At 36.7% G+C, this 18,647-nt stretch overlaps 1 protein-coding gene across 3 annotated transcripts in view; it reads left to right on the top strand.

The window, feature by feature from the left end:
• Window positions 1-18,647, top strand: part of kif6 (kinesin family member 6) — a 204,618-nt gene that overhangs the window by 149,969 nt on the left and 36,002 nt on the right. The window contains exons 17-21 of one of the 3 annotated variants that reach the window (XM_051867844.1): window positions 2,314-2,395; window positions 2,569-2,704; window positions 4,743-4,810; window positions 14,346-14,429; window positions 15,413-17,323. In XM_051867844.1, the coding sequence (XP_051723804.1) occupies window positions 2,314-2,395; window positions 2,569-2,704; window positions 4,743-4,810; window positions 14,346-14,429; window positions 15,413-15,440 (398 nt within the window). In that variant the 3' untranslated portion in view covers window positions 15,441-17,323. Of the gene's footprint in view, window positions 1-2,313; window positions 2,396-2,568; window positions 2,705-4,742; window positions 4,811-14,345; window positions 14,430-15,412; window positions 17,324-18,647 lie in introns of those variants that run through there. The other 2 variants (XM_051867843.1, XR_007925896.1) reach the window with 2 other exon arrangements.

The raw sequence follows: 18,647 nt of genomic DNA, 5'->3' as shown, positions 1-18,647 counted from the left end.
GACGGAGTATTTCTGTGCCAAATACACTCCTTCAGATTTCCTACATGTTTTGTAAAGTTTTTTTTCCGAGTATGGCCCTGTATTACGTAATAAAGGGTGCAATTCCTTGTATGGGCACCCAGAAGAGTGCGTGCGCACACATCAACCAGAGCGAGAGCAAGAGCACTCCCATCAACGTGCTTCATTTGGGCTACGGAAGTCATCGGCAGCGCTGCACAGGACTTGCTCCAGGAGAATATATCTTTTTTTTTTTAGCCCACGAAATTAACAATGTCACCAAAGAAGTTTGTTTTTGGTTGTGAGGGAAAGATAACCTTGCTTTCCAAAGAACCCAGCGTTAAGTGGAACTGAGAGATTTGTGCTGACGCATTACATTGATGCGCTCTCGCTATTTGTCATTAAAATAACCATAGAAACCGCCTTAAATTAACTATCAAAATAAGGATAAATTATAGGATAAATAAGGATAAAGGCGTGTCTGAAAGTTGCAGTCAATTTTTTATTGGTTAAAATGAATGGAGAATATCTCGTGTTTTCCGTGGCTGCTCGAGCCCTCAGGATCGGCACTTATGGTTTTATAAACAAGGCCCAGTTCGACGCTGGATTTACAGATCGTTTGACACTGAAAGATGGAGCGGTCTCAGCGGTAAAAGATCCCGGTCATGAGTCGGAACCGCAGGTGGTAAGTAAAACTGCATCAAATGTCTATTTTGTTGGCAGTCGGCGCATAAGTGCATATAATGTAAACAACACAAACGTATAGTAATTAAGTTATCCAGGGATAATGCGATGGTGTATTGTGTGTGTTTAAATATATTTGTTTAACTGACCATTTATAGCTTCGCTATGCAAAAGCTGCGCGTGTCCGTCACTCTTTAGCTTCGCCCACGGAACGCCTCCAAGAGCTTGGCTGTTTTCGGAAAGACTCGGTACAGCATATCTTTCTTTTATAAATCTGATAAAACTAAAGACTTTTCGAAGATATGAAGGATGCTATACTACTCTATAGGTACTCAAGATTAACATGAGATTGGCCGAAACTGTATGTGTTATGTACCCTTTAAATGTAATAACGTCTCCCACTCAACAAATCAATGTTCTAACTGCAGAAATGAAAGTAGTAATTACATTTTTTGGTAACTGTTTATGTTTATATTATTTAAATGTTTTAAAATACGAGGGAAGAACAAAACACTAAACTAAGTGAATGTCATATGACAAAATTGTTGGCAAAAAAGCCAAACTACAGCTACAGATTTTAGAAAAACAAAAAAGCTCAGAAAAGAACACTTTGACTACAACATAATATTTTTTTTAATATTTCATTGGTCCTCTCATTTTTGTATGTGTTCATAATTTCTTTATATGACAGCCTGGCCAAAAATAATGTCTGCACAATTTCATGTTTTATTTCATTATCACAAATGAAACAACTGACTCCAAGCACAGCTACACAATATGCGTACATCTTTAACACATTTTTTAAAATATTTGAACTAAGGTTGAAGATGTCAATTTTCCTAGGTTGGACATCACATTTGGCCACAACTGTATGTCTGTTCATTGACTTTCCAAGTGACTGTCAAATCATGAGGCAAAAGCAAGCCACTTTTATGAGGTTTGTGGGCTTTCCTGCAGTTTTTGGAGCCGTTGATGGAACTCATTTTCGCATCATTGCTTCAACTAAATGAGGAGACATAGCTTATATCAATAGAAAAAGATTCCACACCATCAATACTACTTTGTGATAATTTTACACAATGCAAAGCTATTTTTAAAAATAAATTTGAATATTGAAATGTTTCAATGTCTTTTTAAATGATTTTTTATAATTACAATAAATGATTAATGACAATGTTGTGCTGCTGTGACTTCACCCTGTCATTGTTATTTACCATTGTGTGTTTAATAAAAGCTCCTGCAACCAGGATGTGACAAACAATTAGATAATGGATTTTTCTGATAACAAATAATGAAGATGGAAAATCTGGCTGATAACCATTTAAGCAATTGATAGTTTCTAAATCTAAAAAACTAAATGAAAATTAGTGCAGAAAATGATTACAAAATTAACAATAAAGCCTTTATTGTTTATACTCTGTTACTGTATATTTTAGAACCATATATTTAGCATTTTGAGTAGAAGGAAAAGCATGCTGTTTTCATGCATGCATTCTGACTTCTGGAAAATTTGTCAAACTTGTTGTCATGCAGTTGTTCACAGTGTGTTTGAAGTTATTTAAAGAGTTCTGGATTATGTTACATTACATTGCACCAGTTTCTTATTGTATACCTTTATTCTCTTCTCTTTAGTCTTAACAGGAAACCAAACAGAATCAGAGTCAGAGTCTGTTGAGGAGAGAATCCTTAACCAGATAGAGGAGGAGAAGAAAAAGTGTGTCTCATTTTACTACAAAAATATTTGTAATTCACTATGCTAACTTATCTTACAATCTTAGATATTACAATCTACAAGGCTCAGTTAAAATAGTTTTATGCTTTACGGAGTGTTATGATCTTTATGGACTGTCTTGTATGCATTACTCACATTGATTTTTTTCTTTATAGTTACAAGATCACATCTGGATATTTAAAAGGGTTGAGGACAGAAATTGAACATCTACAGCTGTTGCGTGAAAAGGCGAAAGTGAAACTCCAAAGGGACTTCGAGAATTGGTGGACTCAGGAGGGCGCTAGACTACAGGTTTCATTGTTCACAATATATAGCAGCATGCTTTGTTACTCATTGATATTTTGCTAATTAGTAACTTTCCAGTCCAGTCCAGATTTCTCTGAAATGCCATGATTAACAATAGTCACTAGCTCAATTGCTGGGTGATTACATCTGACAGTTTGTGATAATTTTTGACTTTGACTGTTCTGTGGTCTAAGCTGTACCTAAAACATGCACCTGAGAAAAACTGTGGGTCTGTTTACATCTGGTCACTTCATGAAGTTTATGCCTTTTCTTTGCCTTTTCTCTGATCAGAAAGCTTTCCGATCAGGTGTAAATGCTCTCTGAAACGCATTCGAGACTGATTTAACTTCACTTCAGGAGGTGGTTTGAGACGAAACTGGACAAATGTAAATGTTGTTGAAGCCAAACATGTTAATTTTACCCCTCCCAAAATTAAAAGTTTCCCTTATACAACACAACAGATGTAAAAGAAAATGAACAACTGTAGTTGGGTGAGAAAAGAATGTGTGATTCGTTTGGTATTTGCTTGGCCTCACCTATATGTTGTATAGGTTCACTGACCATTACATAACCAGTCTAAACAAGTATCTCTTTATTTAAGTGCAGACAACTGCTCATCTCTAACCACAAGCACACCACAGAATCAGCCAATGTGTGCATAAATGTGAATAAAGTATTGAGCAGAAAAGGCCATGTGTTTTCTGCTCCATCATTTGTACATTTATCAAGATCAGTTGAATAACTGATGCCACAAGGCAGGTTAAGGGGCTAAAAATTGACATTTTTAATGCCGATGTAATTTGAGTCTTCAGATATTCATTCAGTTTGTAGAATATTATTGCCAATTTTCCAAGGTTTGATACTTGCCTGAACAGATTTGCACACATTTTTTACTTTTTCGAGTGCTGTCAATCGATTAAAATAATTAACTCGATTAATCACACTTTTTTTCTTCTGATTAAACGTGATTTAATCGCAATTACAAACACTTAAGTTTTTATACATTTTTAATATATTTTATAATGTAATAATTTCACAGTTAATCTCCAAATTAAAACAACATAAAGACAGTATATTTTAAATACTTGTTTAATGGCATCTTTTTATGAATGAAGGCCAGTATCACCAATACTAATACTGCTACTGATGTCTCGATGAAATTGATTTTTTTTTCCCAGTTTTAAACATGAATTATAGCCGTTCAACATTACAGTGTAATTGAAAGCTATCGTTTTTTTAAACATTTATTAGGCTTCAAAAATATAGCAACTTTTAATTTAAGTGAATTTAGAACAATCCTCACATAAACCCATAATAAATGTCGTATTTACCTGTGTCCTTCCTACCTGTCTAACAGATAGGAAAAATACAGAAATTGAATAAAGTTACCAAACAGTCTGCACTGCATGATTTATAGCCTAAATTAAATAAAGATTAATCATTATTAAAGCTTCAAATGTTCTTTAGTCAAGAGCAGTGAGTAATTTTCTCTGTTAACTTGGTTCTCAGCAGACATGGATCTCACACGCATCCCACTCTCTCACAACTCTTTATTTTCGTTTAAGACTTTAACTCATTCAATACTGCTCTTATGAGGATCCTCAACAAAACGGACATTTTTGGCATGATTGTGTGTGTTATTGTTCGTTCAAGTGAACTCGATTACAAGAACTCGATTCTGGTGCTCCGCCCATGCACATGATACTGGCGTGCATCTTTCTGTGTGTCGTGTGTGTGACAGGACATTCACAGACAGCGTGTTCTCTTTTTCTCTTTTGCCGCACTTAAATGGTTTAAAAACATTTGCATTAATAATAGCGTGATCATATATTGTAATTCTAGACAAAGGATGAAAAAAAAAAAAACACGGATGCTGCATTAATTGCGTTAAATATTTTTAACACGTTAAACGTACTATTTGGCTGTCAAAAAACTAGCTGTCACTAGGTGGTACTATAATATTCAAAATTCTGAACCGTATGAAACTTATGGGAGGCTAGAATTGTTACACTGACATAACGTATATATTTGTATTCTTCATCAGGGCCACAGTGCAGAGAACACAGGAAGCAGTCTAAGTCACGTCAGCCCTCTCAGCTGCATGTTTACTAGGTGACAATGTTGTATACACACACACACACACACACACACATATATATATATCTGTATATATATAAAGGTAAATTTAGATGTCTTTTCAAAAAAGGACACCAAATAACCAAATGATATGATTTCATATAATTCATACATTTATGTACACCAAAGCACCCATAAAAAAAAAGCACAGCAAAAAAAAAACATTTCAGAATTCAGTGTATAGTATGTGCAACAGCAAACCACATGGAGAAGCCAAAAAAAGCCTAAACCAACCACCTTGACCTGCATATATACTAAAGTACACAGCAACATACACAGGACAAATCCAAACATTATCCTGAATGTGTGTGAAAACAACATAAATGTACTGAAATGTGTCTGTGCATAAATACAATGTGTGATCCGTGCGTCGAGAGTGCTCATACATGATTTGTTTGCCCATCAATGTACGTCACCGCAATCGTCTTTACTTTGATTGAAATCCTCAATCAATCAAAACTTTCATAGCAAGAAGCTGGTTTGCTTTATCCAGCCGAGAAGCATAGTTTTCATATCATCTGGCCATACAGCGGTGGGATGTTTCGACGTTCCGTTCAGACAGGAACAGTGCAATGCGGGAGGACTCGCGCTCTTCAGATACAATGACACAATATGACAGAGAGTTTGTGTTTTAAAGTGAAACAGACACTGGAATGAATAATTCTCTCTGCCATTGCTGATATAATCAGCATGGACTTTTAAGATAATCTAACTGCTTGGCGTAAATTACGTTATGACGCAATTTCACATGCCTTAATTATTTTTGCGTTAAATGCGTTAAATTATTTTAACGCGTTAAGGATTTTGAATTAATAGCATGCGTTAACGCGTTAACGTTGACAGCCGTAATATATACAGGTGCATCTCAATAAATTAGAATATCATGAAAAGGTTATTTTTTTTTCTGTAATTTAATTCAAAAAGTAAAACTTAAATATATTCTAGACATAAAGTAAAATATTTCCAGACTTTTTTGTTTTCATTTTGATGATTACAGCTTGCTGCTCATCAAAATCAAAAAATCAATATCTCCAATTATTAGAATATTTAATTTCAAGTTCTATTAAATTACCATTCTCAGGGTATAAATACTAGGTTTAGGTCAGTAATCCCAACAGCAGTCATGGGGAAGTCTGCTGACTTGACAGTTGTCCAGAAGACGATCATCAAGACCCTCTACAATGAGGGTAAGCAATTGAGGGTCATTGCTGAAAGAGCTGGCTCTGAACCAAAGACGTCATTTACCTGGGCGTCTTACCTGGGCTAAGGAGAAAAAGAACTGGACTGTTGCTCAGTGGTCCAAAGTCCTCTTTTCAGATGAAAGTAAATTTTGCATTTCATTTGGAAATCAAGGTCCCAGAGTCTGGAGGAAGAGTGGAGAGAAACAGAAACCATGTTGCTTGAAGTCCAGTGTGAAGTTTCCACAGTCAGTGATGATTTGGGCTGCCATGTCATCTGCTGGTGTTGGTCCACTGTGTTTTCGGAAGTCCACAGTCAACGCAGCCATCTACCCTACATCTACCCCCAACGCAGCCATCTAACATGACGAACTGAAACATGACAAACTGGGGCCCAGGTCAGAAAGCAGACAGACTGGCTAAACCGACCGTCTGCTAGCTGCCTCACGTTACAGAAGTCAGAAAATTCAGATAACTCTCAACACATAGAAACTCTTACACCTAGATATTTTCAAATAGAGACTGTGTCTGTACCCCGAATTAGTACAAACAAAAAACTTCCAAACCCATTTAATGGTAAAAATTTAATTGATGTTCAACAAATAAAAAATAGAGATAATAATGCTAAACAAATGATAAAACTCGGGTTGTTAAATATTAGATCCCTTTCTTCAAAATCACTTATTGTTAATGATATTATCAAAGATAATAATCTAGATGTGCTGTGTTTGACAGAAACTTGGCTAAAACCGGATGATTACATTACTTTAAATGAGTCTAGTCCTCAAGGTTATGATTATCGACACAATGCCTGTCAGAAAGGCAAAGGGGGAGGTGTTGCTGTAATCTATAGTAATATTTACAGTATTAGTCAGAAGTCTTTCAAATATAATTCCTTCGAAACTATGGTACTTTACGTAACATTATGTAAGTTGACATTTGTGCTGGCTACTGTATACAGGCCACCAGGACACAATACAGACTTTATCAAAGAATTTGCTGACTTTCTATCAGAGTTAGTACTAGCTGCAGATAAAGTCCTTGTTGTTGGTGATTTTAATATTCATGTAAATAATAAAAAAGACGCATTAGGATTGGCATTTGCAGATATTCTAAACTCTATTTGTGTTAGACAACATGTGTCAGGACCCACTCATTGTCGTAATCATACTTTAGATCTAATATTGTCACATGGAATCGATATTGATGCTGTTGAAATTCTGCAGCAGAGTGACGACATCTCAGATCATTATCTAGTCTCGTGTATACTACATTTAGTCAAGGCGGCTAAACTGCCTCCATGCCATAAATATGGTAGAACCATCACTTCTACCACTAAAGATTGCTTTATAAATAATCTTCCTGATCATTTTCATCGCCTTAGCATACCAGACAGCTTAGAAGACCTCGATGTTGCAACAGAAACTATTGCCTCTGTCTTTTCCAGCACATTAGACTCAGTTGCTCCTTTGCGTTTAAAAAAGATTAAGGAAATTAATCCAATGCCATGGTACAATGACCACACTCGGGCCCTAAAGTTAGCAGCCAGAAAAATGGAGCGCAGCTGGAAGAAATCAAAACTAGAAGTATTTCGTATTTCGTGGAGAGAGAGAATGATTGAGTACAGAAAGGCCTTAAAATCTGCTAGATCTGCCTATTTTTCTAAACTCTTAGAAGAAAATAAACACAACCCTAGGTATTTATTTGATACAGTGGCTAAATTAACAAGAAATAAAGCTTCAACTTCTGATGTTTCCAAAGAGCACAGCAGTAATGACTTTATGAACTTCTTTACTTGCAAGATTGATAATATTAGAGAAAAAATAATAACCATGCAACCGTCTACTACAGTATCGTGTCAGATAGTGCATTGTTGTGTCCCTGAGGAAAAATTCAATTCATTTACTGCTTTAGGAGAGGAAGAATTGTCTAAACTTGTTAAATCATCAAAATCAACAACATGTATGTTAGACCCTATACCGACTAAGCTATTGAAAGAAATGCTTCCAGAGGTCATAGACCCTCTTCTCAATATCGTCAATTCATCTTTATCATTAGGATACGTACCAAAAACTTTTAAGCTGGCTATTATTAAACCTCTTATTAAAAAACCACAACTTGATCCTAGAGAATTAGTCAATTACAGGCCGATCTCAAATCTCACTTTTCTGTCAAAAATACTAGAAAAGGCAGTATCATCACAGCTATGTTCCTTTTTAGAAAGAAATGGTATCTGTGAGGATTTCCAGTCAGGATTTAGACCGTACCATAGTACTGAGACTGCTCTCATTAGAGTTACTAATGATTTGCTCTTATCATCAGATCGTGGTTGTATCTCTCTATTAGTGTTACTGGATCTTAGTGCAGCATTTGACACTATTGATCACAATATTCTTTTAAATAGACTCGAAAATTATGTTGGCATTAGTGGAATTGCATTGTCATGGTTCAAATCATACTTATCTGACCGTTATCAGTTTGTAGTAGTAAACGAAGACATGTCATATCGATCACAAGTTCAATATGGAGTACCACAAGGCTCAGTACTAGGACCGTTACTGTTCACTCTGTACATGCTACCCTTGGGAGATATCATTAGGAAGCATGGCGTTAGTTTTCACTGTTACGCTGATGATACTCAGCTCTATATTTCTTCGCGCCCTGACGAAACTTACCAATTCACAAAATTAACGGAGTGCATAGCTGATATAAAAAATTGGATGACCAGTAATTTCCTACTACTAAATTCAGAAAAAACAGAGATTCTAATTTTTGGACCAAAAACTTCTTCACGTAATAACCTAGAATATTGTCTAACACTTGATGGCTGCTCTGTTAAGTCTTCGTCGTCAGTTAGGAACCTGGGTGTGCTCTTTGATACCAATCTTTCATTTGAAGGCCATGTTACTAGCATCTGTAAAACCGCATTCTTCCATCTTAAAAATATATCTAAACTACGACATATGCTCTCAATGAAAAATGCAGAACAGTTAGTTCATGAGTTCATGACCTCAAGGCTAGATTACTGTAACGCTCTACTGGGTGGTTGTTCTGCTCGCCTGATAAATAAACTACAGCTCGTACAAAATGCAGCAGCTAGAGTTCTTACTAGAACCAGGAAGTATGACCATATTAGCCCAGTTCTGTCAACACTGCATTGGCTTCCTGTTAAACATCGTATAGATTTTAAAATCTTGCTAATTACTTACAAAGCACTAAATGGTTTAGCTCCCCAGTACCTGAGCGAGCTCCTAATTCATTATAGTCCTTCACGTCTATTGCGATCTCAGAATTCAGGCCAGCTGATAATACCTAGAATATCAAAATCAACTGCAGGTGGTAGATCCTTCTCCTATTTGGCACCTAAACTCTGGAACAATCTTCCTAGCATTGTTCGGGAAGCAGACACACTCTGTCAGTTTAAATCTAGACTAAAAACGCATCTCTTTAACCTGGCATACACATAACACATTACCAATTTATATTTCCAAATCCGTTAAAGGATTATTAGGCTGCATAAATTAGGTCAGCCGGAACCGGGAACACTTCCTATAACACCTGATGTACTCGTTACATCAGAAGAAGAATGGCATCTACGCTAATATTAGTCTTTCTGTTTATCCCGAGGTTCACCGTAGTCAACCGGATCCGGGCCGTATCCAGGTGAGACCAAGGACCTGCACCTTGACACGACCACAACGCAGCCCTGAAGTATCAGCAGAGATTGAGTCAACTAGATCATCCCCTGTGAAGGCCTCATCGACACGACAGCCACGACACAGTTCCTCAACAACCGTCCATACCGGCGTGATGAATACGATCCTCAATTGGATGGAACTGAAATAAATACTTTTAATGTTGCGATCCTATTGGACTTATGATAGCAACCTGAATTGTAACAAAGCACTGTTGGCCAGAGGAGAACTGGCACCCCGACTAAGCCTGGTTTCTCCCAAGGTTTTTTTCTCCATTTTAACACCAATTTGCCACTTGTCTGCCACCTGATGTCACCTGATGGAGTTTGGGTTCCTTGCCGCTGTCGCCTCTGGCTTGCTTAGTTGGGGACACTTGACTTGACATTTTGATATTCAACAGTGCTTTTGATCTGCCTGCATTGACACTATTCTTTAAGAGCTGCTGTGCAGCCAAACAATGTACCAGTTATCAATGTAAAGCTGCTTTGACACAATCTACATTGTAAAAAGCGCTATATAAATAAAGGTGACTTGACTTGACTTGACCAGTAAATTTTAGAGCACTTTATGCTTCCTTCTGCTGACAAGCTTTATGGAGATGCTGATTTCATTTTCCAGCAGGATTTGGCACCTGCCCACACTGCCAAAGATACCAAAAGCTGGTTCAATGACCATGGTGTTACTGTGCTTGATTGGCCAGCAAACTCGCCTGACCTGAACCCCATAGAGAATCTATGGGGTATTGTCAAGAGGAAGATGAGAGACACCAGACCCAACAATGCAGATGACCTGAAGGCTGCTATCAAAGCAACCTGGGCTTCCATTACACCTGAGTAGTGCCACAGGCTGATTGTCTCCATGCCACGCCGCATTGATGCAGTAATTCATGCAAAAGGAGGCCCAACCAAGTATTGAGTGCATAGAAATGAACATACTTTTCAGAAGCCTGACATTTCTGTTTAAAATATTCTTTTTTTTTTTATTGATCTTATGAAGTATTCTAATTTTTTGAGATAGTGAATTGGTGGGTTTTTGTTAAATGTGAGCCAAAATCATCACAATTAAAAGAACCAAAGACTTAAAGTACTTCAGTCTGTGTGCACTGAATTTATTTAATACACGAGTTCCACAATTTGAGTTTAATTACTGAAATAAATGAACTTTTCCACAACATCCTAATTTATTGAGATGCACCTGTATGTGTGTATATATATATATATATATATATATATATATATACATATATATACATATGTATGTATGTATGTATGTATGTATACAGAGCTGCTTGACAGTTTGTGAGCCCCTTGCAGAATCTGTGAAAATGTGAATAATTTTAACAAAATAAGAGGAATCATACAATATGCATGTTATTTTTTATTTAGTACTGTCCTGAGTAAGATATTTTACATAAAAATGGTTACATATGGTCCACAATACAAAGATTAAAAAAATAGCTGAATTTATAAAAACGACTCACTCAAAAGTTTATGAACCCTTGATTCTTAATACTGTGTGTGGTTACCTGGATGATCCATGGATGATCCTGGATGATCCATGTTGTTCATGAGTCGCTTGTTTGTTCTGAGCAGTTAAACTGCCCAATATTCTTCAGAAAAATCCTCCAGTTCCCAAAAATTGATCAGATTTCCAGCATCTTTTGCATATTTGAACATATTTCCAGCAGTGACTGTATGATTCTCAGATCCATCTTTTTACATTGAGGACAATTGAGGGACTCAAACACAACTATTAAAAAAGGTTCAAACATTCACTAATGCTCCAGAAGGAAACACGATTAGAATTAGCATTAGGATTCAAGGGTAAAAACTTTTTAACAGGATAAAGATGTCCAAATTTTTCTTATTTTGTTTAAATATCTTTTTTTTTTTTTTTTTTTTTTCATTTAGTACTGCCCTTTGGAAGTAACAGAAGACATTTGCCAGAAGACAAATTAAGTACAATATTCCTTGATCTTCAAATTCAAAAGGTTTTCACCCCCCGGCTCTTAATGCATCGTGTTTCCTTCTGGAGTATCAGTGAATGTTTGAACCTTTTTTAATAGTTGTGTTTGAGTCCCTCAATTGTCCTCCAGTGTGAAAAAAATGGATCTCAAAATCATACAATCACTGCTGGAAATGGTTCAAATATGCAAAAGATGCTGGAAAACTGAAGAATTTTTGGGACCTGGAGGATTTTTTTGAAGAATATTGGGCAGTTTAACTGCTCAGGACAAACAAGCGACTCATGAACAACCATCACAAAATATAAAAACAGTTGTGGAACATCCAGGTAACAACACACAGTATTAAGAATCAAGGGTTCATAAACTTTTGACTTGGGTCATATTTATAAATTCAGCAATTTTTTTGTTTTGTGGACTTTATGTAAACATTGTTTATATAAAATATCTTACTCAGGACAGTACTAAATAAAAAATGACATGCATTTTGTATTATCCCTCTTATTTTGTTAAAATTCACATTTTCACAGATTCTGCAAGTGGTTCACAAATTTTAAGCAGCACTGTATATATATATATATATATATATATATATATATATATATATATATATATATATATATATATATATATATATATATATATGTCAAACCAAAAATTATTCAGACATTTTTGGTGCAGGATACTATAGTTCATTTATGTAAGTGAGGATAGCAAAATAAACTATGACATTTTGTGGAGTTTTGTGGAGTTTGACAAGTATAAAATATGACAAGATCTCAGAGATCTTGATATATATATATATATATATATATATATATATATATATATAAGAGATATATAAGAGATCTCAAGATCTCTTATATATACACTATATTGCCAAATGTTTTGGGACGCTTGCCTTTACGTGCACATGAACTTTAATGACATTCCATTCTTAATCTGTAGGGTTTAATATGGAGTTGGCCCACCCTTTGCAGCTATTACAGCTTCAACTCTTCTGGGAAGGCTTTTCACAAGGTTTAGGAGTGTGTTTGTGGGAATTTTTGACCATTCTTCTAGAAGCGCATTTGTGAGGTCAGGCACTGATGTTGGCGAGAAGGCCTGGCTCGCAGTCTCCACTCTAATTCATCCTAAAGGTGTTTTATCGGGTTGAGGTCAGGACTCTGTGCAGGCCAGTCAAGTTCCTCCACACCAAACTCACTCATCCATGTCTTTTGGACCTTGCTTTGTGCACTGGTGCGCAGTCATGTTGGAACATGAAGGGGCCATCCCCAAACTGTTCCCACAAAGTTGGGAGCATGAAATTGTCCAAAATGTCTTGGGTATGCTGAAGCATTAAGAGTTCCTTTCACTGGAACTAAGAGGCCAAGCCCAACCCCTGAAAAACAACCCCACACCATAATCCCCCCCTCCACCAAATTTTACACTTGGCACAAACCATTCTCCTGGCAACCACCAAACCCAGACTCGTCCATCGGATTTCCAGACAGAGAAGCGTGATTTGTCACTCCAGAGAATGGTGTGCTTTACACCACTGCATCCGACGCTTTGCATTGCACTTGGTGATGTAAGGCTTGGATGCAGCTGCTCGGCCATGGAAACCCATTCCATGAAGCTCTCTACGCACTGTTCTTGAGCTAATCTGAAGGCCACACAAAGTTTGGAGGTCTGTAACTATTGACTCTGCAGAAAGTTGGCGACTTCTGCGCACTGTGCGCCTCAGCATGCGCTGACCCCGCTCTATGATTTTACGTGGAATACCACTTTGTGGCTGAGTTGCTGTTGTTCCCAATTGCTTCCACTTTGTTATGGTACCACTAACAGTTGACTGTGAAATATTTAGTAGTAAGGAAATTTCACGAATGGACTTATTGCACAGGTGGCAACTTATCACGGTACCACGCTTGAATTCACTGAGCTCCTGAGAGCGACCCATTCTTTCACAAATGTTTGTAGTTGCAGTCTGCATGCCTAGGTGCTTGATTTTAAATACCTGTGGCCATGGAAGTGATTGGAACACCTGAATTCAATGATATGGAGGGGTGTCCCAATACTTTTGGCAATATAGTGTATATATTAGTTGCGTGCGGTCCATATAAGCTGTGAATGCTCTGCATACCCAACCCATTCGTGGACTCTGCAATTAATATTAAAATTATAAATTACTATTAAATCCCTTGTTTGAGGTGTACCATAAAGCCTACATGATTGGTAATGCATATGTAACTGTCCGTAATTTATTTATTTGCCAAACGATGGTAATTTTCTTTAAATCTGCTAGTTACGGAGACTTCCGAGTAAGCTGATCTACAGCAGCTTTTGCGCCTTTGCTCTTTTGTTATGGAACGTCATTATTGTCCTGCATTCTCATTGGTTTGCTGGCCTATGGCGGATTTCATGGGCAGGATAAGCTGTGAGCAGATCGCTCACCCAAGAGGAATGTGCTGCTGCTGCCGGATCTCAATCACCGAAAATAACATTGTATTTGATACAAAACTAACTAGACTAAACCAAATGTGGAAAAAAAATCATAACTAAAACTATTTTCATAGTATTTAATTTTCTCCATATGGAAATTATTTTTTTTATGAAAACTTATGTGTGTGTGTGTCTTTTCATTATTATTGTGACCAGTAATGTTTTTGCATTTACCAAGGGTCATTTTTATTCAGGAACAATAATCCAAAAGTTGATGACACTGATTCTCAGGAGAGAAGACAAAGGGAACAAACATCTTTCTCTTCCAGAGATCAGAGGTAAGAGATATGAGATATGATTCTACATAACAAATAAAAGTTAAGATTCAGGGATGTAAAGTGAGTGATTGTACTTCAATTTTTTTCAGAATTTTACTACAGTACTGCAGAAAACTAAAAACTTTTTACTCTTCCTTCGAATTTTTTGTAGCCATTGAAAGTATAAAATGTATATTTCGCTGAAAAGACCATTTAGAGACAAATACAAGTTGAAAGAATAGATTAGAATAGATAGATATTTTGACTCATTTATCAATTTGGGACAGAAAATGGGTTTACATTAATAAACTTTTAATAAAAGCCTAAGAGGCAAGATTTTAAAGCAGAAATGGAAAGCCGGTATTGTTTGTTATACCATGCTCTGTCTGAATACTCGTAAAAAAAGTAAGATGAAAGATGAGAATATAAAAGTTGTGTTAGCGATAGCGATTTACATTAAAATCTAGCAGTGTCAGATTAAAACCTAAAAGCCTACTTGCACTGGACACTGGTTTCGACCTTATCACTGACTGCAGTCATGTCCTCATCTCATATACTGTATGACACACCTGTGATTTAGCAACTACCTGCTTAATGCACTCACATTCACATAAAGTAGCCTTGTTGACAAGTTTGGGCGAGTAAGGGCAAAACACACAATGTATAGTACTTTCAATGCCCTGTAGATGGCAATATTATTTCTTTTGTGGCAGAAATAAACTGCTTAGTCAGGTATCATGTAAAATATATTACTAATTTCATCAAAAACCTTGAAGTGTTCTTTGACTCTTCACTATTTTTTGATGAACAAATTAGTGCTGTTATTAGAGGAAGCTTTTTCCATTTAAGATCTATTGCAAAGTTGAAGCATCTCCTTTCAAGCAAAGATTCAAAATGTGGCCACAAGACTTCTGACTGGGTCTAAAAAGAGGGACCTTATGTTTGTATATAAGGCGTTGTCTGGCCGTGCACCAAGGTCTTCTTCTGCCATACTGTCCCGCTAGGGTCTTCTACTCACTTGCTCTTAACTGAGCCTCGGTGTCGCTATAAATCAAAGGGTGATCGGGTCTTTTCTGTGGCTGGGCCCAAGCTTTGGAATGGTCTCCCCTATCATGTGCGGTCTGCTTCTTCATTGGACATTTTTAAATCTACTCTTAAATCATATTTTTATTCTTTAGCATTTGGAAACCTGTAATTATTTTTGTGTAGATCTGCTTTGTACTTTGTACAGCACTTTGGATCAATCTATGTTGTGTTTAAATGTGCTTTATAAATAAATGTTTTTGTAAATGTTGTAATGTTGACATTTGACTTGACATTTGATATTCAACAGTGCTTTGATCTGCCTGCATTGACACTATTCTTTTAAGAGCTGCTGTGCAGCCAAATAATGTACCAGTTATCAATGTAAAGCTGCTTTGACACAATCTACATTGTAAAAAGCGCTATATAAATAAAGGTGTGTAGCGTCTGGATAGATCCGGCGTAGTCAATCAACTTTGGAAATTTCAGAATGCTTTTAGCCTGCTGAACTGTGTTTGTAAATCTCACATCGGCCCCGGCCGGTCTGACAAAGACGAGCATTTTGGCACTTTCATGGACCCTCTGAGGTTAAACAGAGAACCCCATTTCCTAGCTCTTGAGACATCAAAGGGCCCCTCATGTGGACTAAGTGCCAGATCACATTCCAACACACACCACACACACACAGACACACAAACATGCATTGAAGACTGTATGTGTAAGATATAAAATTATATATAAATGTAACCGCCGTTGTATTGTCAAATTGCATATAGTTATTCCCACTGTATAAGCTTAGCTAGGATTGTAGTGATACTAGTGTCATTTCCAACGGTTACATTTGACTGTAAACTATAACTTCTTTTATATGCTTCTCTTATGACAAGTTTAGTCTCATTGTAAAGCTTTCGTTATACTCTAAGTGAAAATGTATGTCACATGACTGTAAAATCCATTCTTCTATTTTTAATGGTACTTTGAAGAAAATGTACTCAGATCTGACACTTCATAAACCATGCAAATTAGGTCATAAATGGAGACAAAGAAAGAGTTTGCCCGCCAAAATCGCACCCTCATCATTGGCTGATGTACCCCAGAAGGCGTTCTGGTCTGTTGTCCTTAAAACACAATGACACGCGTCTCTCATTTGTCTCTCGATTGTCTCTCGCCATTTCACACCCGTCTCTCCCGGACGTCTCGGTGACCGCGCTTCCATCACGCGCCCCCCTCTCTTCGGGACGACCATCTTTTGGCAACAAGTTTCTTTGTCAAACCCTCTTCATCCGTCGCCCTAAGTCTTCACTCTTCATCGCCTAGGAGACGGACTCTTTTTCTTTATTTTCCGGTTATCTTACTCTTAAGTTAAACCCTTGTTTGAAAATCCCGCCGAAGAACACCTTTCTCGGAAAAGGACCAATCGCTTCAGCCGCACGCACCGAAACTCCTGCAGAAACACGAAACGACCACAGCACCTGAACCTATGCAAGTATAGAACCATTCTTTCCAAAGCATTTTAAGCTCGATGTGTAAGCTGAGTTTCCTTGCTGGCTCTCAAAGGTTTTAACTGTTCGTAAGTTGCCATTCCTTTGATCACCTCTGTTTTCTTGACTTTACTTTCGCTTTCTATATATGTGTATTGTTTGTGTATGTTTAGTAGTATAGTCTCTGTATCCGTAGTTTCATATATTAAATACAGTATATTCATGCTCGATTGTTTTGTTTTGCTCATGCAACAAACCCAGGTCACTTTAACGTTTCGATCCAGTATCCTTGCTTTACGCATTGATGCTAGAATAGGAAGTCTTTCTCGTGGCCAGAGAAAAACCTTCCTTTTATAATCGGCTATGAAGAGCTAACGGTTTGCTGGACAAACTAGTTTCTCTAAATTATTATCAAACCAGAACTAATCATATGTGTGATTGATTATAATTCGTTGTAATTAATTCACAATATATGTATAATTCCCTCTCGGGTCGGTATATGTATTATAATTAATCATAAAGCTTTATGATTTATTATATTCGTATATTTCACCCATAAACTAATTAAATACCTGTACAGATTCGCTACAGGTGACTTGACTTGACTTGACTTAATGTATTGGAGTAAAGAGTACATATACTTATTCAAAAATGTAGTCAAGTAGAGAGTAAAATTTGCTAATATCTTTGATTCTCAAAATACAACGTTGACAAAAACATACTTAAGGCAAGACACCCCAGGTGAATAGAGTAAAAAAAATAACTAATAGTTATCACAGTATTTCCCAGTTGATTGCTTATATTAAGAATTGTAAAAATAAATAAATAAATAAATAAATTGTCTTACAAGTTTTCTGAAATGTTATGTTTAAATATGACTGTTATATAGATTCACTGACCATTACATAACCAGTCTAAACAAGTATCTCTTTATTTAAGTGCAGATAACAGCTTATCTCTAACCATAAGCACGCCACAGAATCATGTACCATACCCAGATGAATATTGCTTATATTAAGAATTGTAAACATTTTTTCTCTTACAAGTTCTCTAAAATGTTATGATTAAATATGCAAATGAGGCAGTATATAATTAAATATGCACTCATTTGCATACATTTGTAGAACAAAAATCTGAACGTTGGATGAAGTCAGGTTCTTTTTTTTTTCTCTCTTTTTTTGACATATTCAAGTCAAAGGTGGAGGTGGAGGAATTATATAGAGTGGATTTTGGATATCTCTTTTTAAAATACTGTCAACAGCCAGAAAAAAAAAAAATCTCTATTTTTTTAGGATTAAAATGTTGTATAAAATCAGTTTGAATATCAGTTTGAATATGGGGAACGTCATCACGTGAACTGGTGTCTGAAAGCAATATCAAATCTCATCAATCCTAATGGCTGGCAACAGCCTATGACGTCATCATAGACGCGACCCGGAAGTATAAAGGAGCGCCTAGAGAAGCAGTCAGTACCTTATCGTCTAAAGGGACTGTACAGCAGGCAGCCACGATGCATGGCAGGTAACGCAGTGTCTCGTTCCCTGTTCTCAGGAAACCATGGTTACATACGTAACCTGAGACGTTCCCTTTCGAAAGGGAACTCAACACTGCGTTTTAATACGCTATGGGGAACAATATACCCACGCCGCCATGCTGAGGGGAATGCATGCCAAGATGGCTAGACAAACGTCAGAACTAGCAATTTCAACTGAAATGCCAGAACCACTCCCCCTAC

Source organism: Ctenopharyngodon idella, chromosome 17 (genome assembly GCF_019924925.1).
Source record: "Ctenopharyngodon idella isolate HZGC_01 chromosome 17, HZGC01, whole genome shotgun sequence".
In the NCBI taxonomy this organism is placed as follows: domain Eukaryota; kingdom Metazoa; phylum Chordata; class Actinopteri; order Cypriniformes; family Xenocyprididae; genus Ctenopharyngodon; species Ctenopharyngodon idella.
The sequence above is the reverse complement of the archived record's forward strand: the minus strand, read 5'-3'. Positions and strand labels throughout refer to the sequence as shown.